The sequence below is a fragment of the Pteropus medius genome, unplaced genomic scaffold (assembly GCF_902729225.1).
Source record: "Pteropus medius unplaced genomic scaffold, Ma_sr-lr_union100, whole genome shotgun sequence".
In the NCBI taxonomy this organism is placed as follows: domain Eukaryota; kingdom Metazoa; phylum Chordata; class Mammalia; order Chiroptera; family Pteropodidae; genus Pteropus; species Pteropus medius.
Window position 1 is genome coordinate 4,072,111 of NW_024348242.1, and position 22,719 is coordinate 4,094,829.

Here is a 22,719-nt window from a genome sequence, read left to right on the forward strand (position 1 = left end):
CTGTGTGTGTATTTTTAACTTGGACGAAGATTTGGGGGTTAGAAAGGGTTAAGAGTCAGGGTACAGATGGGAGATGGTTGAGTTGGGCCAAGGTGGGCTTGAGCCTCAAGAGCAGACAGCACTATTCTCTGGTGCTCTCACCTGCTCTGAGGTCTGCAGACCTGACAGGAACCGGCTTCATGGCCCAGGTCGCATTTCTCCCCCTGCCTCCCGCATCTGTCATCCCGGGCGGGAAGGGTGAGGGTCTTGTACCAGCCTGGACCGGCGGGAGCTCTCAGGCCTGTCCTAGGAATAGTTGAGGCAGGGGCCCTACACGGGACCTTGGGGACTGGGGTCGCAGAGTGACGGGGCACCCAGCCTGGACCCCTGGAGCCCTGTTCTGGGCATCTGTGCACAGGTTGTCTTCCTTCTCCTGTGGTGAATTCCAGGGGGAGAGGGGAGGGTCTCTGGTTTTCTGGCGGGGCCGCCCCCTCCCAGTGGACCCCTTTTGAAAGCCCCATCTCCCCCTGCCATTTGCATCCAAGATGGACTCTCTGCCGCGGCTCCTCCGGCTCCCTTGTCATCATCCCTCACGCCCTCCAGCCCTGCCTCCTGCGCACGGGTTGCCAAGCCGCGGCCTGGCCGGCGGTGGCAGTGACGGAGTTAGACAAAGCCCCCGCCTCCCTGACGGAGAGCCCCCCCCAACCAGGCGCCCCAAGTGGCGGGAAGGCCGCCAGCTCCCCAGGCCCAGGCCGCTCTTTGTCTGGCGTGGGGGCGGGGAGCTGCGCCTGGCCCCAGGAGCTGCTGGCCTCTGCCAATCCCTCCCTCGGCTCGGCCTCCCTGGTCCCCGCACACTGCGCACATTGTCTGCGATGCTCGGAGACACGGCGCTCACGCCCAGTCTGGATTTCTCCCTGCAGCCCGGCCCTCCGGCTCTCCCTGGGTCTGCAGGGAGCAGTGGGCATGAGTGAAACTCGGGGACCTTGCCAAATCTCCAGGGCCACAGACACCCCCCTCTCAACACAGCAAAGGAAGGCACTGGCACAGAATTGGGGTCACCTGCCACGTCTCCCAGGTTGTGGGAAAGTCAAGCCCTGAGCTGTCACCCAACCCCACAACCCAAACCGGGCGATTTCTCATTCCTCCTCCTCCTTCCTTAGCTCCCAAGACTTGACCCCAGCACCACGGAAAAGCAGGGTCTGCGCGGTGCTGGGGACTGCTGCCTCCTACAGATAAACTGAAGCCCAAAGGAAGGGGCTTATCTAAGGCCGCACGGCCAGGTTGGCACAGCTGGACCGGCTCCTAGTCCAGTCCCTCTCCTGTCTTAGAGAAGATGGGGTGGGGAGGCAGAAACCCAGTAAAAAGAGCAGCAGTGGGCGGAGGGGGCAAGAGAATGTGGAGCTGCCAGCCTGTCTCTGCCAGGGACCTGGTATGTATAGATAACCTGAAGTGCCGTGGGACCATCCGTGCCCCCAGCCCAGGGTCACGTTTCGTATCCTGGCGTTCCAGAGAGGTCAGGATTGGAACTCAGGTCTGGGGCTGCAAAGCCTGAGCTACCCAGACCACACTCAGTGCCCACATCGGAAGGTTCGGGAAACTGGGGTTTGGCTGATGTCTGGGCGGGGATCTCGGGGACACTTGCCGTTGCTGGGACGGAGGTCATGGGGTGGTAGCGCGTCCCCATCCTGAGCAGCACACTCCTACAGTGCATTATCGTCCTCACTTTAGAGGGTCAGAGTCAGCCAGTGATGTGCCCAGTTGCTGGCTTGGAGGTAGCAGATTCCGTGCTCGAGCATAAACCTGGGCCCTGGTGGGGAAATCTGGGGCAGGCCTGCGACTGAGGAAGACGTCTTGGGTACCGAGCTGTCCCCAGCTCCCAGACGGAGGGACAGGTATTGGGGTGTTACCCTCTTCTGTGCTGTGTGGCCTGGGGCAGTGCTCACCCTCTCTGGTCTGTGTTTCTCTCTGCAGAGAGGGCCTGCAGGATTCCCAGGGCCCCTTCCAGCTCCATCAGCCTGAGCTCCTGAACTTCCTTCCTCCCTGCCCCTCCCCTCACCCACACCAGATGAGCAGCTGGTTGGTTTGGCCAGCCTGGCACCAGCTGTCCCTCCCCAGGGCCAAGTCTGCAGAGCCCGCTGTGTTCGTGAGAGAGACCGTTTGGCTCTGCGGGCAGCAGGTGGGGGCAGCGGCTCTGCAGCCAGGCATGGAGGCCGGCGGGCAGCTGCCGAGGTCGACTAGGTAGATTCTCCATGGTTACCGCGGTTTGTAACTCTGCAGGACATCCTTTCCCCGCTGATGGCCACTCGGACGCCATTATGGGTCTGCATGCTTCCAGCTCTGAGCCAGATGGAGCTGGAACGTTCCCCGCTGAGGCCTCCCTGCCCGGCATCCAGGGGCCTCCATCTGAGCCAACCCTGGCCCTCCGAGGTCCCTCACTACTGAGGGACTGTGTCTCCGAGCGTTGCAGCCCATAAGTGGGGCCTTACCCTCCCTTCTTGGAGTACTAGCCATTGGGCACAGGAGCAGACTGTCAAGAGACCTGTCCCCTCGTTGGGGCCGGGGCGCCAGGGCTCATAGTTCGAGGGGGGTTTGTCTGAGGACACACAGAGGCCGTGATGCACTCCAGATTCCTGAGTGTGTCCAGTGCCCCCGTCTCCAGCCAGGAGACCATTGGGTGTCACCTCCCCAGACCTTTCCTGTGTCTTCCTCACCATGCAGTCCAGTAGAGGCTTGGTGCCCACAGGAAGCCCTAGCCCAGGTGTGGGCCAGCCTCAGCAGTAGGAGCACTCTTGTGGCAGAGACGCGGCTCCAGGCCATCAGCCTCAGGGGAGCAGGGATCAGGGAGAGGGGGAAGGATGAGGCTGAGAATAGCAGATTTCATGTCTGGTCCCAGTCGCGACTGCGTGGATGGGCAGGAGGTCTGTGATCGATGAGGGATGTCTGCCGTGCTGCTGAGCGAGGCGCTGCGGCCTCTTCGCTACGTTTTACTATGTCATCTAGTCCAAGTGTCGTGTTGGCCAAGGCCAAACTAGAGGACGGGAGCAGGGTTCTCTGTCCTGAGATGACAGGCCACTGTGGATGGCATGGGTCCTGGGCAGGGGGCTTGCAGGCCCCCGTGTCCTCACCTTGGGCACAGCTGGTCAAGGCTAAGTGGTTTCTGATTCCTCTCTCCCCTTCCCCCAGCTGGGAGCGTCCACCCGCCCACCACTGGTATGGCTACGTCCTCGCAGTACCGGCAGCTGCTGAGTGACTACGGGCCACCGTCTCTTGGCTACACTCAGGTATGGCAGAGGGGAGCTCTGGGGGTGGCCTGAGCACTGAGGGGATGTGCTCCCCACTGTGCAGGCGGGCGTTGGTGGGAGAGACAAAGGGGTAGAAGTGACGGGATGGAGCAGTCCTCTGAGCTTTCTCAAGCCGAGGCCTTGGCCGGGCTCATGATCACGACTCAAGCATCAGAACAGGGGCGGCAGGGTGTTTGTGGGGGACACCAAGAGATGGGACGAGGTGGGGGCCCAAGGAGGGCCGGAAGCCCCAAGAGCTGCAGTTCCTGTTTGGGCCACCATCCCACGTGTGTCCTTTGTGAGACTCCTCGTGCCTGATTCCTGGGGAAGGAGGGCCTGACCTTGACTTGGGGTCGGATCTGGGACAGAGGAGAGGGGATGCGCCCCACGAGGCCATGGCCCCAGCATAGAGAAGGACAGGCCCTTATCCTGATGGAGTCAAGATGCGTTTCATCAGGAGCCAGTGGCTGCTGAGCAAGGCCACTTGGGTTTATACCTGGTTCCACCACTTAAGAGACTGACACCTACCCACTTGGCGACCTTGCTGGGACTCAGTTTCCTCATGGTCAAGTGGGGGTCAGCGGGGTGGTGGGAGCGTCGCTGGAGGAAGCCACTGCTTCAGCCACAGCCACCGCCACAGCCACACCCGCCAGGGAAACGCCGCCCGCGGGGCAGCCGCCCGCCGTGGCCGCGGTCGCCAGCGGCAGGATTCCCTGCTGTGGCCGGAACTCTGGCGCGTTCCGAGGTCGCCGTGGGGGCTGTGCCTGGGCATGAGGTGGCGGCCGCCTGCCATGCCCCGCCAGGCCGTCCTGTCCCGGGAGGAGAAGCAGGCGCGGGCCCGGGAGCGGGACCGGCTCAAGAAGCGCCGGCGGCGGGAGGACGGGCCCAGGCGCGCCCCGGCCGCGCGGCGCTGGCGGGAGCCGCGCGAGGAGGACCGCGGGGCCGCGCGCCGGCGCTGGCCGGTCGCCGGGGAGCCCGACCCGGACTCGAGGGGGGGCCGCGAGGCCAGGAGGCAGAGGCGGCAGAGGAGGAGGGGGGCGCAGGCGAGGGCCTCGCGGAGCCGGAGGGCGGGCCGAGCCGGGGGCCGCCGGTGCGGGGTCTGCAGAGGACGGGCTTCTGGGGGGTGGTTTAAACACGTTCCGGGCTCTGTCCGGGTGGTCACTGGTGGCTTTTGTGGTCCTGCTGACCCTAGGTGTGGCCTCTGTCCTATTCACTCGCTCTGGACCCTCAGTCCCCTGCTCACACTGCTCATCCGCCGGGTCCTAGGACATTCTTGGTGAACCCTTTCTTGTCGAGACACGCCGTTTGAGATGATGAAAGAGCCTTCTGGAGACTGCGGGTGGTTTCTGTGGGTGAACGAGGACAGCAGAGGGCCACCTCCCTGCTCTGTACCTGGCCCTCAGAGGGGATGTGCCTGGCCCCAGCACAGGCAGCGGCTCTGGGCCACACTGCCCTGCCCCCACTGCCCTACCCTAGCCGCTGTGGCACCGTGGTGGGGTCCTCCTGACTATGGCACTGGAGCCAGGTGGGGTTCAGTCCATCTGAACCCTTTTATTTCTGATTCTAGGGAACTGGGAACAGCCAGGTGCCCCAAAGCAAGTATGCCGAGCTGCTGGCCATCATTGAAGAGCTGGGGAAAGAGATCAGACCCACCTACGCGGGCAGCAAGAGCGCCATGGAGAGACTAAAACGAGGTGAGTCTGGGGCCTGGGCTCCCAGCAGGTGGTGACCCCAAAGCACTGGCCCGTCCGTCACTCCTGGTAAAGATTTTCTAGGGACGTTGTTGGGGGGAGTCCCTGCGTCACGGGGCTCCCGTTTGGTTTGAGTCACCGTCGGAGGTGCCAGCGTCAGGCTGGGTGAGCGGCTCTGTGGGATGTGGACCTGGGATCCGACGGGAAGGGCGTGGCGGCCACTTGTCCTCAGATGGCGCTTCCAGGCGGGGCAGCCCGGCCAGTGAGCCTCGCTCGCCCTGTGTGCTGCCAGGAGGCCCACCGGCTTTAAGGAGGACTCTCTGGAGCTCCGCCCTGTGCCAGCTGTGCTCCTAGTGGCTGTCACGGGCGGGGGGGTATGGGTCTGTCCTCTTCTGCGGGAGGAGTGAGAACTCTTTGAAGTCTTTCATGGTTGACGGGGGAGGGCGGGTGGGAGGAGGAGATCACAGAAAAAGTGACTCACGTGAAGATGTGACTGACCCAGCTGATTCCAGAGGAAGTGAAATCGTTTGTTACCTCGTGAAGTAAAAGCGGAAGGGGGAAGGCATTTCTATTTCAGAAGGTGGCAGTTCAGAGCACCGTGGCTAAGTGTGAATTCAAGTTCGGGAGGGATTTGGGGGTTCTTAAAAGGCTTAGAGAAGCTACTTTGGAGAAAAAGGAGAGAGGAACCTTCAGTTACAAACCTAAGGCACAAAGTCGGGGGGCTGCTGTTGAGGCCGTGACTCCTGACAGGCCAGGTCAGCTGGGGACAGGCTCTGTGAGCCAGGGGCTTTGCTGGTGGTTAGGAAGCCCCTGTGAAGGCCGACTGCAAAGCTGTGCCGGGTGACAGCGGCCCTGGCGTGTGGAGTGGGACTGGCAGTTAGAGGCTGAAGAGGGCTTGGGGAGATGTGGAGTCTAACTGACCCAGCCCGGGGGCGGTGGGCATCGCTCTCCTGCCAGCTGCCATTTGGACTCGGGAATTAAGGCCAGCCGTGGTGACTGGCATGCCCATCACCAAATGGGAATCCCTGGGAAGATGCTGGACTCCAAGGTCTAAAAGGTGGTCTATAGTCACCCCCAAAATTCAGTCGTTCAAGTCAGCACACGGATATACACCTGGTGACCACTCTGGGGCACGTCCTGAGGGAGCAGCTGGTCCCACAGTCACCCTAACAGCCGAGCCCAGGCTAGCTCAGTGTGCGGCATAGCAAGGAGACAGGGTCACAGGGTGCCAGGAGTCAGGTGCATTGTCTATATAGGTTGGCAGACTGCAGCCGATGAGCCAAGAATGTTTTTTATGATTTTTAATAGGGAAAAAATTACGACCTTTTGACATTTGAAAATTATGTGAAATTCAGACTTCCGCGTCCGTGAAGGTTTATTGGCATGCAGCCACACCCACTGCTATGTAGCGTCTCTGGCAGGTTTCGTGGCACAGTGCCAGAGCTGGGCAGTCGTGGCAGTGTCTCTGGCCCTTTATAGAAAAAGTCTTCTGAAGCGCGGAGAGATGAGACTTGTGTGGCATGGACGCCTAAGTGACTTGGGATGTCATTCCCATTGCCCTCTGGGAGTAATCTCGGAATAGATTCTTGGTGTCTAGTAAAATGAGATCAGTATTTCATGAAGTTCAGTAGAGGCAAAACCATGGAGAGGAAAGACGGGGAGAGTAACAGGGCAGGAGATGGCTCAGCCACCCTGGGGGCGGCACGTCGCGGCAGGCCAAGGTGGGACGCACGTGGCCAGTCGTCATCCCGCACGGCGACACGTGCAGGCTGCTGGACACGGTCAAGCCCTTCCTAGAATTTAGAAGACAGAGAAAAATAACGATTTGAAGGCGTGGAGTCTCCAGAGAGGGTCAGGCTTAAAGACACACGTCCTCGCGTCGTCTAGATGCTAACACAGTGACTGCAGAGTCACATCATGAACAGAAAGGTGCTGGCTGTCCCCGAGGGCAGGAGGATGTTATTTGTTAGGGTGACCCGAAGCGATTTGGCTAGGACGGGAGGGCTTCGAGAGGCGGGACGGGGTGGGTGTTGGTGCGTTTCAGACCGCCTGGGTGCTTGGGTGCTGGGTGGTTTGGATGTAGGTCCCGAGTTCCCCACCAGCATGAGGGTTTTCCGGCTGGCGGTGAAAGGACCTTCTTCTGGAAGGTTCTCAGCCTCTGTCTTCTCTTCCAGGCATTATCCACGCTAGAGGACTGGTTCGGGAGTGCTTGGCCGAAACGGAGCGGAACGCCAGGTCCTAGCTGCCTCGACAGCACAGAAGGTTTTCCATCTTCCAAGAAGTTACAGCTCATCTCCCCTGCTCAGATGAAACTTGTTTTCAGAATGGTGACAGTTTTGTTTCCCCTCTCCGGGCCCCTCCCACGGCTCATTAGGCTCCGAACCTACAGTCTCTAAGATCGAGAAGACATTTCGCAGTTGATTAGGATTTACATTTTAAATAGTTAGGAACTACCCAGGGTTTTTTTTCCGTTCGTTATTTTTTTTTTTATGCATTGATTCAAAAGATGCACGTAAAGTTATCTATCTCACAGCAAACTGTAGTTTGCCTCCAAGATACTAGAGTTTCTCTTTGAACACATTTACGTTGCCCAGATTGTCCGTTTCTTTTCGTAAGTTAGTACAACTCTAAGAGTTTCGTTTTCAGTGCACAAATAGCACGCTTCACCTAGTAGCTGGTCCCGTTTGCCGTACGTATAGATTCTGCTTAAAGTGACTTCTTTTTGCTTAAGCATTTGCATGACTGTTAGTGCTTTGAAACCAATTTTTGAAATGCACAAGTTATAAATACAGAAGAAAGAGCAACTCATCAAACCTAACCTAACAAGGACCCCTGAAATTTTTCCTAAGACTGTATGTAGATTTCAGTTCTGCCCTTCCCGTAAGTTGACCCAAACATCTGGAAGAAAATGACTAACACTGTTTGCATCTTTGTATGTATTTATTACTTGATGTAATAAAGCTTATTTTCATTAACAATTTGTATGAAGATGTGGGTTCCTTGAATCAAGTGGTATTTTAAAAAACAGCTCCTTAAGGGGAGGCGGGAGACACCCGTCGAAGGTAAGTATTTTCCCATCTGACTCAAACATTTCGTGTGATGATGTCATTAGCACAATGGGCTGGGGCGTACCCTGGTCCGAAGGCAGGGTTGTGGGAAGCTGCATCGCAGTGCATTTCGCCCGCAGTGGCCTTATGGGTACATCAGGACAGAAAGCAAAGCAATAGTGACAGCAGTTACTAACTAACCCCCCACCGTATTTCCTGAGTGCTACAGGAATCTTTCATACAAGGCGGCTACCAAACTCACATCAGCTGCTTCATCTGGTGCTCACCAAACTACCTGCTTTGGTGCCTGGTAAAACGCCAGGTTACGCTGGATGTTGAGAATCCGCGTGGTGGTCTCCATGCCTTCCCACGGGGTTTCGAGGTAATTTTTACTATGTACCTTAGGCACTGAGCCCCATGCACTAAGGGCTCATTCACCTTGGTGAGGGCTACGGTCAGTTCTGCAGGCACGAGGCAGTCCCAGCCGAGAGGTGTAAGGCTGTGGGAGCGGGTCCTAGGAGGGGGCTTGTCCGTGTCTACATGATAGGAAATTCAACAAGGTACGAGACAGACAGACGGAAGCCACTGCCCTTCCTGTGCACCTTGCCCACTCTCCTGGTCTCGTGTGTACTGTGCCAGGTATGTTACCTGCTGCCTTGAGTGGGCAAGGGGCCACTCACTGCCACCACAGGACTAGACGGCCTTGTGTTGAACGCTTAAGCTCCCAGAGCAGGTCACTCTAAGGTGAGAGGAGCTATAACTGTTTTAAACTTTTTTTAAATTAAAAAAAAAATTTTTTTTAGGCGAAGCCTCACAGATTGGTTGACCTCACAGATTACAAGGACCTTGTCACCTTGCAATCCCTACCTCATCTTAATTTTTTACACCTACAGCACCTGGTCTTCCTAGGTGGTCTCCTGTCCAAGTACTCACCAGGCCCGACCCTGCTTAGCTTCCGAGGTCAGACGGGATCGGGCTTGTTCAGGGTGGCATGGCCGTGGACTATAACTGGCTGCTTTAAGGGTAAGTTTATTTGGATGTGTGCCTGCTGAATGGACTGAGGCAGCCCTGGGTCGGACAGTGGCTTCACTTCTTGGTTTTTCCCTGCTTGTTTTATGTGTGAACTCCGGATGTGCCCTATGCCAGGCTATTAACTATGCCTAAAATAACCCCACACAGTTTTAAGGTCAAATCCAGCAAATTCTCAAACAAATCAGGCTTCTGGAATCTCATCTCTTATAAATCTACTTGTAAATCTGCTTACAGGGAACGATACGTGTATTTCCACATCAGAGAGGTTACGTGGCCACGTAGTCTAATCAGTTAACGGAAATGAAGAAATAACTTACAAACTTGCAAAGTTTTTACATAAGTTTTCTTCTCTTAACCTGATGTGAAGCTAACTGACATCTAAGTATCACTGAACAATGACCTCCCAGTGCATGACAAGGTGGCACTAAGTGCTATTCTTGTTTGTTTCAATTCCACAGTTCATAAAAATGGACCGTATAATACTTAAAAAAAAAAAAGTTTATTTCTAACCTTTGATAATAAAGTAAGATACAATCACATAAATGTACAGCTTCAAGAATTAAGGTGACTTCCTTCTAACTACTGCCCAAGTCAAGAAACAACTGTCAGCCACCCGAGAACCCCTCCAAGTACCAGTTCACAGTGACAACCCGTTCCCCGCCCCCAGCGTGGCCACTCTTACAGTGCCTTCACTGTTTCTTTCGCTTTTACTCTAGAAGTGTGCAACTCTGTTCACTACGGTTTCATCCACTGCTGAAAAAATGTCACGTCTCTTAAGCCTGTCAGACATGCGCTGACCGCTGTCAGTCACTCCCGGGAGGGGCCTGGTGGACTCCTCCAGTCAGAGTCTGCGCTGCTTTCTCTGTGGACGTTTTTGCTCGATTCCCAGAGTTCTTTCAGTATTTTCTTTTTCTCTAGGGTTTCCTTTGCTCTTTTTTTCCTTTCTTGCTTTTTCTTCTCTGCTTCTCGTTTTTCTTTGTAAATAAGACTGTTTTCGCCGTTGTAGAGAACGTCCACTTTCTCCTGTAGGATTTTCCGGGCTAGCTTCCTGTTCTGGTCGACGGACCTCGTCTGATGGCACTGTGAGAGAGAATGTTCTACAGTGTGAAATCGGGACAGGACCTCGGGGATCGTATAACGACCTAGTCACTCTACAGGTGGGGACGGGCCCGAGAGGCAAAGCCACTTGTCAAGAACCCCAGTGAGTCAGTGACAGAACGAAGGCCAGACCCTTTCCTGCCTCCGCCCGCGCCGTCCCACACTCCAGCTGTATTATGTGGCTTTCACGGACCGTTTCACAGGGATGTTGTTTTGTTTACAAGCAATGGTAGCCTTTGAATAAGTTAAAGTCTCAAAAAGTATTTTGAAAACAACCGGTATATCTAGCGAGGCACTTCGCACCATTTATAAACGTAAAAGTGCCAGAGAGGGAAGCAGCATGTCATTCTGTCAGCCACAGACAGCAGTTGCTGTGGAGTACCTCGGTATGACAGGCCAGTGCCCTGCAAAGCTCGTCGATGAAAAATTCTGTGGTGTGCGTTAGGGGGAAAGAGCAGCACTAAAAGCGAACCTGGAGAAAGTTATATCAGGCTCAACGAGTTAGGTCAGGTCTTGCGATTTTACTTGTTGCTCATGAATGACACTTTTCCAAGGAGGAAAAGAGAAGAGATTGCGGTTTTCACTGAGAGGCTCTTGGCTGAAACCCGGCGGTGAAGACGAGCGGCCAGGCGTGCGGCCTTGGGGTTCGGTCTCGGCCGACCCCCGCGGCTACAGGGCGCTGGCAGGTTACTTAACCTCTCTGGGCCTCGGATCCCTTCTCTGTACCCTGACGAGGAGAACGCGCACGGGCTCGCTGAAACTGAGTCGGCGCGTGCGGAGCTGCCGAGGCCAGTGCGGGCCGCGTGCGCGAGACTCAGAAGCGTGGGGCACGCGAGGGACCCCTTCGCCTGCTCTCCGCTGCGCCGCAGGCTCGTGCTCCTCCGGCCGCTCGGGGTACAGCCTGGACGGACGGTCCGGCCGCAGAGGCGCTGGGGCCACTGCCAGCACAGCAGGCGGCAGGGAAGGCGCTCTGCCCTGTCCCAGAGGCTCGGATGTGCTGAAAGCTGGTGGCGCTCTGTTCAGACACTGGATTTTTACCTGAAGCAGGAACTTCCGCAGGCAGCGGTGCACAGCTTCCGAGGGCTGAAAACGGTTTGCCTCTGTCATCTCAGGCTCAGAAGGTGGGCGTCATTGACATTTACCAAAGGGACATGGAGGATGTGGCCATCCCAGTTAATCAGCCGGTCACTGACGGCTGAGGCTGCCAGCGGACAGTCCTGCCTGCTTGCTGCTCGCTCGGGCTGGGCACCCACGGCTGGGCACCCACGGCAGTGCCCTGGCAGCCTGCCCAACTCCAGGGCGGCCAGACCTGGCTCCAGAGGGCCCTGGAAGGAGGCTCGTGGGCACGGAAGGCTCTGCCTCACCAACGGTGTGAGCAGGGACGGGGCGTGCAGCGCCCTCTAGTGCCCGGGGCCGGAATGAACGTTTCAGCCAACCATCACTTTCACTCAGGAGCCATCTAAGCCATTTAAAACCAGTGACTCAGGGGACCACGCTCCCCCCACCCCAAGCTTCTCTACCTTGACGACGAGGCCGGAGGGGATGTGCTTCAGCACCACGCAGTTGCTGGTTTTGTTGGTGGCCTGGCCCCCAGGACCATGTCCTTTCACAAACTGCTCTTCAAGTTCGCTCTCGTCCAGGGCAAGCAGAGCAGGGCGGTCCTTCTTGCCCGCCGCCTGGATGGGAGTGACTGCTGTTCCCGGGGATGACAGTGTCGGCCTCCCCACGCGCCAGAGGCCCCGCGGCACTGGGCACATTCTGGCCAGTGGGGCAGGAAAGCGAAACCAGCCCGAGGCGCTCATGGGGCGAGAGCTTCTGCTTGCTCCGGACCTGAGTCAGACAAAAAGACAGGCTTTCGGGAACGTGTGCTTGCTCTCGGGGACACTTCTGGCTCTGAGGCAACCTTTAGAGGCCATTTCGGACGATGCCCGCTCGTGCTGGGGAGTGGAGACACCGCGTCTGGCCACGCACACCTCTCCGGCCTGCCATCAGTTGGGGGGTTCCAGCAGCACAGGCCCTGCCGGCTGACAAATATTTTCTTAGAGCAAAAATATCTTCAACGCACCCCTGAGGTGCTGTTTTCTCAGGAAGGAGAGGTTTCGAGTGTGAAATTCAGAAGAACAGGGCTGCAATTTGATAAAGAAATATTAAATAGTACATCGAGCAGAAATTAGGGTCAAGTGACATTATTTAAATGTGGGAGAATCTTTGAAACCAAGACACAGAGACGACAGTATGCGATCGTCTGTTTTATAGCTGGGCTTAAACAGTCTGACATAGTAAATATCACTATCAATCAATGTCATGATTGTTGTATTTTAATGTTTCCAGTTTCATGGGTTTGAACAGGAACATCTGTTCCCTCAGACGCACTGCCAACAACATGCTCCAACTGGAACTTGTCGTTAGAACTGCCGAACCGACCGATTTTTATTATTAAGGTGCCTGTGAGGTTCAAAGTACCACGCGAGGTCTAGAGAGAGACACGGGGTGAAAAAGAGCTAGACTCTGTCTTCGGGGACCCCGCGGTCTAGTTGGAGAAGAGACAGGCAAAGGAAAGCGGTATTTAACAGTAAGACTTAAGTAACTGCTGGAGACGTAGCGCGAGGCTGAAACGTCTTGGCTGACAAATGAGCGGTATAAAGACGAACAGCTGTGAGGCCACGGTGACCCCCCCGCCCCACAGGCCTTTACGTCTTTCAGGGGTGGGAGGGACAAAGACAGAAGGGTCCGAAAGGTGTTCCTTCTTTTCGAAGACGCTCCCCGTGTGAACGGGGGCGAGTCACGACCAAGGGTGGTCTCCCCACCTGGAAAATGGGTGAAGCAGCCCTTCTCCACCCGCCCGACCCAGGGTTGAGGATCTGAGAAAAGTGTTCTGGAAAGGGCTTTGCTGATAACTTCGAAGGCACAAGACTGGTTTTCAGTCTTGTCACCTAGTGGATTATGGCAACTACGAATGTGCCACTTTTTTATGCTTCTTGATCAAGGATTACATAGGCACTAAAAGCACGCGGCTCTTTTTACTGTCTTCCCATGGAGGCTCTAAGTAGCTTCTTTCACTATGAGAAATGTTGTAAATTCCAGCTCTAACACAGAACTGGCGTCTAAGCCAAATGTGACCGTCCACCCTGCGATGTCCCCAGGATTGCTCTCAGCCCGTGAACCTTTCGCCTACTGGCCATGTTGACCGCTAACATCTACGGAGCCCACACCCGCCTCCAGGTAAGCCTGGAGGAGCCCGAACGCACACTCGGGCCGAGGCGTTGCTTCTTTGTAAATACGTGCATTTTCTGTTACTTTAAATCTAGGTATCTGTCTTAGTAATCGATACAGCTGCTGCTGAGATGACGCTGGTCATTTTTAGAATGACAATACATCCCTATCCCTACTGTTTCTATGGAAAACAAATATACTTTCCAAGCCTTATGCTGATGCTAGTTTTCAATTCTGCGAGTGACACTCTGGTCTACACGCGTGTCTTCTTTGTGAAAAGTCTGACGTTCAGAATGTTCTGTCAGTCTCAGAGGGTGATAATTGAGGTGGTGTTGTAAGGTGCTCCATGGCTGTGAAGGGGTATATTTTCAAATGGAGTGTGCCCATGAAAATGGTACTTTACAAATTGGTTTTGTTTATCATGTGTGAAATATTTCAGGGGTCGTCTCAGGAAAAAGAGATAAACGATAAACCCAGGCATTTTCCCTGAAATCGCCATAACAAAAGACCCCTCCCCTATAAATGGTTCCATGGACGAGACGACATGGTGCCCGGAACTTCCCTTCCCTTGTTTCTGCTTTCGACCCACAGAACAGAATTCCTTTGTGCATCAGACAGCGTCTAGTCCCTGGATTAGATCCGTAATGGAGCCCAGGGCCTCTCCTGGGGCTTCTCTTCCGCTGGTTAGTAAATCTGACCGGCGGGACAGCCCTGCGATACGGTGACAAAGAGAGGAAGCGAGTCTGAGAGCAGGCGAGCCCCGGACAAAGGGCGGAGAGGAAGGTGCTTTTATCTGCTGCTTTGCCATCAGTCCGCTGTTCCAGATCTACCTTTCTGTCCTAGTTCAGAGCTGGAAGGTCTCCCACCCGACTGGAGTTCAAGGCTGCTTTGTGTGACAGCTAATTCCAACGGCCAACCAGACGATTCTAAATACCGTTAGTATCTCCTGGAGCTCTGGCGCTACTCCAAGGACGGCTGAAAAACGACACACACACCCATGGCTCCACTTCCCCAAAGCCCAGAGAAGAATACAGATTGGATTTCGTTTTTTGTGATTCCCACAGAGCCACCCAAAGTCTCTGGGGAAACAATAAAAGTGGCTCAAATTAGAGCTCGTCCGTGACATTGAGAGAGGAAAAAAACATGGTAATGAGGGCTGCGGGTAAGGGGAGACCAGCGGTCATGGCGGCTTTGCGCCCATTCCTTCTGGGAGTGTGAGCTTCAGTTCAGGGCTGGCTCTGCACCCTGACTTCCCGTCAGCTCTGTCAGCTCTGTCTTTCCTCGATGACGGCTCCCGCACTAACGAGCCGACAGCACTTCGGGGGTAAAGCCTCTCATTGTCGGAGTCCCTTCCCACTTGGTCAAGTCGGAGGTGACAGCTGTCAGGCCTCTACAAAAGGGAACTTCATCTGTTCAGTGATGCTCTCAACATCTACTGTGAGCCAGGCAGGGGCCTCCGGGAGCCCCAGGGGCCCGCAGCATAAAGGAGAAATTAAGACGTCCATAAACATGATACAGGCCACAGCCCGGAATGGGTGACCCGCTGCACAACAGTGGTTCTCTGACGTCCCTATGCGCCCGGGTCACCCTTTGGGCGCCTGTCTTCTTGACCTGGGCCCAGCTGGCACACAGCCCCTCCCCGGCTTCCACAATTGACCCAAACCGGGACGGGCGCTTGGCTGCACGGAGGGCATGTGGAGCTCCGGGCTGTGGCCGTGACCAGAGCAGTCACTGACCCAAACTGGACGTGTGAGGTGTGGCCTGTCCCATCAACAGCTCTAATGCTCTGGGTGGAAGTGGCTTGGTTACTGCCGTCCTTTCGTGTCTGAGAGAGAAGATATCTGAATCTAGTTTCAGGAAGGCACAGGATTCCGGTCTCTGGACGCGCCTTCTGGAAGCCATGTGCCTAAAACTCACTGTCTGACTGTTTTTTTAGGAAGGGAGAGGACTAGCTTCTCTTAGCTACAACTTTCATGGCCTATCAACCTTGCAAGAGCATCGTCGCAAGTAACTAAAGGAACATGTGAGGGGGTTACTGGAAATGGGGTGCTTAGGGAAGATGGTTTTCAAGTTTCAGGTGTAGACAAACCCCCCGGGGGCCTTGTGGGATGGGATCCTGGTTCATTAGGTGTGCGGTGGGGCCTGAGACTCTGCATTTCTAACCGGCTCCCGGGCGAGGCCGTTGCTGCTGGTTCGGGAACCACACCTGGATGGTCACGGCTACGGGCTTTGAGCAAGGACGCCGCCGGAATCCTGGCTCTCAGCACTGTCTGAGTGCTGGGTGAGGGTCCCAGGACCAGACGGCAAAGGTGGAGACGGGGAAGGTACAAAGGAGAGGGATGGGTGGGAAGGGAAAATAGAGAAAAGAATTAAGTGAATATTGATTCGAGCTAATGGAGAAGGTGCAATGGTAACAAGGGGACTGAGAAACTGGGTCATCTGGAAACAGAACACTGAAAATGTTGGTTTCTATGGCATTCAGGTTCTAGAACAGTGTCCAACACGGTACAATGCAAGCTGCACCTGAAATTCTGAATTTTCTAGTAGTCACACTAAAAACAGTAAAAAGAAACCGATGAAATTAATTTTGACATATTTAAAAAATATATTTATTTTAATATATTAACTCACTATATCCAAAATGTTATTTCAACATATAATCAATATAAAAATTATCGATATTTTAATTATGCTTTTTATATGATGTCTTCAAAATCTGGGGTGTATTCATGCTCACAACATGTCAGTTTAGACTAGCCACACGTGCTACCGCACTGGATGGGGGAGCTCTAGAATCTTCTACTCAGAGTGAGGTCCACAGAGCAGCAGCAACGGCTCTCCTTGGGAGCCTGTGAGGAATGAAGGCTCTCAGGCCCCACCCCAGGCCTCCTACATGAGAACCTGCATTTCAGGAAGATTCTCGGGTGATGGAGGGGCATGCTCCCAAAGTTTGAGAAGCGCTGGGCTGGAACACAGGAATTAGCAAGTTCTCCCAGCTTACGGATACTTGTCTTGTTTCCCCTTCCCCAATAAGAAGATAAAATGACAGGTCGCAAAACAACAACCCAATCAATGGCGAAGGACCAAACACAGAGCGTGAACAGACTGATGCGCGATGCTGCAGCTTTAAAAAGACAAAATGGCCAGCTGATGGCACCAGAAGCAAAGCGAGAGGAGAATGATTTTCTGAGAAATGCTTAATAATCATTCATTCACAGTGGTGCCTTTCTCTACCTTTCACATCCGGCTCACTCCGTTCTAGTCGCCTGACATGCTGATGAGGGCTGGACACCTCCCCGAATGGAACCAGTGTGGCTAAGGCTTGAACCGGACTGCGTCCTTTCCGAGGTGTGGGGTTTACACGGAAGATAAAGCACCTTTGGCCCACAGGAAGTGTTTATAGAGAATCCTTTCTCAAGTAAGACAAGCATAATAGATTGAGCAGGAAATGCAGAGCCGTCATCTTTGATTTTGAGGGACAAGAAGAAGAGGAGACTATTCTGTGTCTGCTCTGAATTTAACAGGTTTACTGCTGCTCGGTTCAAGAGACAACTAATGAAGTAGATAAGGAGAACAGCTTTCAATTCATGCAATACCAACATCCTGTTCAGTTTTTTTTTTTTTTTAAACAGAAAACTTTGAATCCACAGAGAATTACACCTGTCCTATTTGTGGGCATCACCGTGACTGTCTTCTATTTATGGCATCTAACAGGAACTTTATAATTTATCGCCTACGCTATTAAAATAAGACAGAAACACATAAAAAAGCGGCAATAACACTCTACATTTTCTCCGAAAAGTCTCAACGCCTCTCTTACCATAACACTGCCTTGTATTTGTTTAGGACTTAAATGTTTTCAAAGCACTTTCAAATACGTTATCGCATTCGATGCGAATAAAGAAGCGACGCACACTGCGTGGGTTATTTCAGGAAGATTTATCGTGGAAGAACATTAGGTAGTCCATTTTTTAAACTAAATTGATCCTTTCTACAGCTTGTTTCTTTACCTTTCATAATATCTCCAGATCTGTTCTTCCGCAGCTCCCTAAGGTGTCAGCTTATTTTCCTCAACTTCCTCTTGGCTCTCCCTCTCATCTTTTTGTCCCTGAAAAGCCATATTGCTTTGTAGTCAGTGTGACCCGCATTCATGTCTGGACCCAGTGATTTACTCACTGTGCAAGTCCGGTTATTTTTCCTCATCTATAAAATGGAGGTAGTGCTGCTTAGGGTGAGAAAAAAATTATACGTGTTGCCCCTAATGTAAAGCAATTAGTACTCTGGATTCCTAAACTGTAAAGCTCAGGGACCACTGACTAACACATCACAAATGGTGGTCTCGCCCCACAAACCCAATCTGCAAACTGATTATTTCATGGATTTTTGTTTTAGAGTTCTATGTGAAAAGGCTTCTAGAACAGTGACTTGCTAATTATTTTACTTGGTACGGTCCCATTTAAGAAGTACTCGGAAACCATGAAGTTACCAAAGACATGCTGTTTGGTGAGGTCATAATTGTGGTCTACATAAGCAGGTGCCAAGGAGAAAATTATGATGCGAAGAATACAGCTTGACATGCCAGCAGGTTCAAATGGAAAGATGAAGTTATCTTCACCAAAGCAAGTCCTGGTTTAAACATAAAGATCTATAGGAATTATCTAATATAGTAAGAAAATTCAGAAGGACAGGAGAGGTGAAAAAATTCACATTTAAATGTATACCTGATCATTTCCTTCCATGTATAATGGTTAAACTATAGATGGAAAGTTTTAGACTTCCTTGTCTTTTGCTGTGGAGAACTGTCCTCTCTTCCCCATGACAAACTATTTGTATATAAAAATCAGTGACACAAAGTAACATCCTGGTTAACAGACATCAGATTTCTCAAGTCGTTAGTGGCCACTAGATGAACAGTTATACTTAATACATTTACTGGAATTTCTGAAGCTTTCTATGTCTTTTCTATGTTCATAAGTAACTTCTATGGGCTCTAAAAACTACCTTTTTAGCTGTTTATAAAGCTTTGAAAAAGGCACTTCTTCTCTCCAGTCCAATTAGTTATTAAAGGCAATTTCCACTCTGAAGTTTTTAAAATTAAGACCCTCCTGAAGAGCTTCACCTAAATTAAGACATATATTGTGAGCAACTTTGCCAAAATATTTCACTGCATCTGTTGGTTAACAAGATAACAAGGCTAATCAGAATACTAGAATTCTAATTAACATTAATAGATAAAAAAAAAAAAGCTACCTAAAATCACACTGCCAACAACAAAAAACAAAACAGACACTCTCAGACTGATCAGAGTTCATCTGAGTTTTTAGCCAAAGTGATGATCCTCTGCCTCTTGCACAGTTAGGAACTAATCTAGTATTACTCGCATTAGGGTAGTATTTTTCTTGTAAGGAAACACCTCTTTCTGTGGAGCTATCTCAGGAATTCACATTTCTTAATTCTTCTGTGAGTGCGAGATTCTACACTGTCTCAAATAACAGATTTTGTGATTAACTAAAACTAGTGATAAAACTGCCAGTTTTTTTTTGTGTGTGTGGATTTGAAATACGTTCGCCTAAAACAGAGACATGTATTTAAAAATAATTTGATTTTTGCATAGATATTATATGAGCATAATATCGACTGGTGGTGTAACACAATTTGGGGTGGGTGGGTTCAATTTGTTTAAGCTTGAAATCTTCCATACACGGGAGGGTTTGGGATAGAGATGGAATTTTTACTGTTAAGACATAATTGTTGGGTATTCTTAGGAGGCTCAGATGACATGAAATGCCTCCTGGCAGATTTGATATTCCAAGGGCAAATACATCTGCGTCCTGGCTTCTGAGGCACATCTAAGTGATAGGCAAAGCCCCTTTCCTGTGGGCTCAGGACACCTGGAGGGAAATCTAAGAGCTGGAAGTAACTTCAAAGTTAACTAGTCTGAAGAATGTGGACTGAACAGTGAGAATGAGATTGCCTGAGGGCCCACAGGGAGAGACGCGGTATTTCTGGTCCTTCGAAAGATCTGGCAAGAGCAAAGCTGACACCGACAACATGCGAGGCCGTAAACAGCCTTGACGCATGCTAAGCGCAACACTAGGCTCTGCTGAACAAGTGAAAGAAGATCGTTCCATTTGTCCATGGGCCTTGGTGGCACTGTTTTCTCCAGGGTGGTGCGCTTTCCTCCCCGTCGCCCCTTCAAGTCCTTGAAGAACCCCAGGGCCGACCCATAGAAGCCTAGGGTAAACCAGGTCCAGGGAAAACTTAGTTCGGGAGTCCGAACCGACTTCACCTCAAAGCCAGCAGGGCCTCAGGTCAACTGGTTACGCGACTCATGGTCGCAAACCAAGAAACTCAAGGCGTCCGGGTTCCTAGCCCTCTCTACACAGCCCTTGACAATCGTGGGCAACCAAGTGGGTGCCTGGCTTCTCCGCGGACACTTACCTGGCCCCAGGTTTGGCCTCCGCCCCCAAAGACCTGGGGGAACCAGAACCACCGCATTAGACGGATCGCGATCGCGATCTCGACTCTGCGCACGCGCCGTACTCCGGTTGTGGCTTCCCTCACCAGCGCGAGGCTCATTCTTACCAATTGCGCATGCGGGAAGCTGAGGTCTCCTTCGCACGTAGCACCCAGAGAGCCAATCAGACGAGAGGACCTGACAGCAGCCCCGCCTCCTCCCGGTTCCCAGGCGTCGGACCGCCCTCTTCTGCACAAACTGCGGGAAGGGAAGGGGGAGGTCGACGCGCGCGCCGCGGCGCGGCCGTCTCCGCCCCCTTCCGAGCAGCCAATCGCAGGCCAGACGCCGGGCGCGCGCACGGTCCCTGGAGTTTAACGGTCGCGAGAGGAGCTCGCCCGACCCTGAATTGAATCGGCCGTGGGAGCGGCGGCCAGGTAAGCGGCCGAGCTGCGGGTCGTGGGGGACAGGGGCCGAGACTTAGAAGACACAGTCTTGGCGGAGCCCTGCGTATGCTCCTGGGCTTAGGGCGGGGGAAGACGGCGGCCACCCGCCACCACCCTCCCTCCCACAGCCCTCGGGCGTGTGGGGGCTTCGCCTGCAGCCGTGCGCCTTTTCTAGATTCAGTGCCCTTGAGTGGCATCCGCGCGGCCCAATCGCAGAGCGCGTCTTCCCGAGGGGCGGGGGAGGATGTGGGATTTCTCTTTCTTTTTGACCAGCTGCTTCGACTTACTTTGGGAGTCGCGAATGTAGCTCTTCCGGCGGTCGTGTGTTTCCCTCGCCTCCGTGCTGTCTACAGTTTGGGCGACTGCATAGGTTCTCCCTTGTTCTTCCCACTTTGACCCGAAAGCCCGCGCCAGCAATTGCGGTCTGGCTGTGAGCGCGAGAATGTCAGGATCTGGCCTCAAAACCTCTGAAATCATCCCTTACCCTTTCAAGCTTCCAGCAAAGCAAAACTGCACGTTTTCTTTATTATCAGCAGACCCCGACCACTTTCTCCCAACTCCCTTTTTTGCTAGGGGTTGGGGGGGACCTAAAGCGTCATATTTTGTGGCTATGAAATATAAAAATGTCTCCTACCCATTCTCCATGATTCTTTTTTTCCAAAATAATGTTTGCATTGTATATCAGGTATTGACCCCCACCCCACCCCACCCCGGAAGCATCCTGCACTTCAAGTGGCTTTTCATCTGGATCTACTGCGTCCGGATCACCTCAACGGGGAAATAATAGATGGGTTACAGATCCGCGTCCCTGGAGGGCTTGTGTTTTTCTGGTAGTAGAGCAAGGTGATTTGAATCCAGGTATTTTCGTTGCCAGTTGGAAGGTGCATCCCCTGACTTGCAATACCCCGTTTGTCGTTGGCGATGGGCTTGAAGCCAATGGAGAGAAACCCATTGAATTATGTCCAGTTACCCTTGGCTTTCACGCCTGTCCCTGAAGGACATGGTTCCTATGTAAGATGATGTTTTTAAGATCGTGCTCTGTATAGCCAGGCCCTAGGAAGTGGGAACTTAGAGGAACCAGAATATTAGATAATTTTCCTTTATTGCACCCTCTAAACTTTCCATTTTGTAAGCCCCATAGGTTTTTTTTTCCCTTGCTCCCTCACGTTGTTTAAATACATGAATTCTCTAAGAAGGAGGCATATCGTTTGACCTGTTTTAGCCAGTTTGCCTCTGTATACCTAGCGTTAGTTAAATTTTAGTTGATCTGGCCAGTAGTTTATTTTTTAAGAAGTAATACATGCATAGAGTACATCAGGCTATGCAGCGCGAAATGCATCTCTTCCACCCCCACTTTCCAGCCAGTGCGAAACAACCATTGTTAACAGTTTAATTGGCTGTTTTCAATACCAAATTAAATACTAAGCAGTTCCCATTCATCTATTCACAGTAAAAATCAACAAGCATGGATACTGGGTAGAATTTATTAAACAAATGAACAAAGCATGTAAGTATTCCAATTGTTACATAGCATTGTGTTTAGAACCTTGATTATTAAACACATACAATTCTGAAATATTTCCTGGAAAAGATGATGCTATTTTGCAGATAACGCTTACTGTAGGTTTTTTTATTGAGATATAATTCACATACCATAACATTTATCCTTTAAAATTTTAAAACCCATTCATTGGTTTTTGGTATATTTACAGAGTTGTGCAGACATCACCACTATCTAATTCCAGAACTTTTCATCACCCCAAGAAGACACCCCGTACCCATTTCAGTCACTCCCATTCTCTCCTTCCCCCAGCTCCTGGCAGCCATTAATCCACTTTCTGTCTGTGTAGATGTGACTATTCTAGATATTTTGTGTAATTGAAATCATACAATATGTAGTCTTCTACCGAGCTTTCCTTAGCATAATGTCTTCAGTGTTCATGCACATTGTATTCCTTTCGATGGCTGAAAAAGATTCCATTATAAAGCTATACTACAATTTGTTTATCCATTCATTAGTTGGTGGACATTATGATTGTTCCTCATTTTAGCTATTGTGAATAGTGCTGCTTTCCTTAATGTAGTTTTGTATAAAGGATCAAGATTTCCAATGTCATGAAAAGACAATAGCTAGATCTAGTGGCTTTTTATAGTAGTATTTTTTTTTCCCCATTCATTTCCAGACTCTTGGGAGCTTAGGATATTTCACAGTTCTGAATGTTAGCAACTGAAAATGCCTGTAGACGATGAAGCATCTGAAGATGACTCGGATTCAGTTTCTTCAAACAGTGAAAGAACCAACATTTTCAGATAAGAGAGTGTAACAATTTCTGCACACTATGGAAGATTTTGACTTGGTGAAATCCTTACAAAAAACTTCCTCTTCTGTAGAATCCGATGTGAAAAGTTCTCCCCATTCTCTTGGGCCGAACTTAAATATTAATAGGTAAGGATGAGATAGATTTTGTAAAAAATGTA

General features: G+C 51.9%; 3 protein-coding genes and 1 pseudogene across 12 annotated transcripts in view; 2 read left to right on the top strand and 2 right to left on the bottom strand.

Annotated features, from left to right (window-relative positions):
• The window catches only part of CDK2AP1 (cyclin dependent kinase 2 associated protein 1), a 9,559-nt gene extending 1,630 nt beyond the window's left edge, over positions 1 to 7,929 (top strand). For both annotated transcript variants that reach the window (XM_039879302.1, XM_039879301.1), the window contains exons 2-4: positions 3,163 to 3,260; positions 4,828 to 4,954; positions 7,126 to 7,929. In XM_039879302.1, the coding sequence (XP_039735236.1) occupies positions 3,163 to 3,260; positions 4,828 to 4,954; positions 7,126 to 7,193 (293 nt within the window). In that variant the 3' untranslated portion in view covers positions 7,194 to 7,929. The remainder of the gene's footprint in view (positions 1 to 3,162; positions 3,261 to 4,827; positions 4,955 to 7,125) is intronic.
• A 953-nt stretch (positions 7,930 to 8,882) lies between these two features.
• Positions 8,883 to 9,001, bottom strand: LOC120616168 (uncharacterized; annotated as a pseudogene).
• A 509-nt stretch (positions 9,002 to 9,510) lies between these two features.
• Positions 9,511 to 19,930, bottom strand: MTRFR (mitochondrial translation release factor in rescue). 2 transcript variants are annotated; one of them, XM_039879300.1, is made up of 4 exons: positions 19,783 to 19,895; positions 17,352 to 17,449; positions 11,649 to 12,254; positions 9,511 to 10,110 (listed from the first exon to the last, which is right to left on the bottom strand). In XM_039879300.1, exons 3-4 carry the CDS (start codon positions 11,928 to 11,930, stop codon positions 9,838 to 9,840), a joined length of 555 nt encoding a protein of 184 aa, XP_039735234.1. In that variant the 5' UTR covers positions 11,931 to 12,254; positions 17,352 to 17,449; positions 19,783 to 19,895; the 3' UTR covers positions 9,511 to 9,837. The 2 variants fall into 2 exon arrangements, with proteins under 2 accessions (XP_039735234.1, XP_039735233.1); XM_039879299.1 differs by lacking the exon at positions 17,352 to 17,449 and having other exon boundaries at positions 19,783 to 19,930.
• A 148-nt stretch (positions 19,931 to 20,078) lies between these two features.
• MPHOSPH9 (M-phase phosphoprotein 9) overlaps positions 20,079 to 22,719 on the top strand; it is a 48,181-nt gene continuing 45,540 nt past the window's right edge. For 6 of the 8 annotated variants that reach the window (XM_039879290.1, XM_039879293.1, XM_039879292.1 and 3 more), the window contains exons 1-2: positions 20,079 to 20,232; positions 22,425 to 22,687. In XM_039879290.1, coding sequence (XP_039735224.1) covers positions 22,581 to 22,687 — 107 coding nt within the window. In that variant the 5' untranslated portion in view covers positions 20,079 to 20,232; positions 22,425 to 22,580. Of the gene's footprint in view, positions 20,233 to 21,691; positions 21,749 to 22,424; positions 22,688 to 22,719 lie in introns of all 8 variants that reach the window. The other 2 variants (XM_039879291.1, XM_039879297.1) reach the window with 2 other exon arrangements.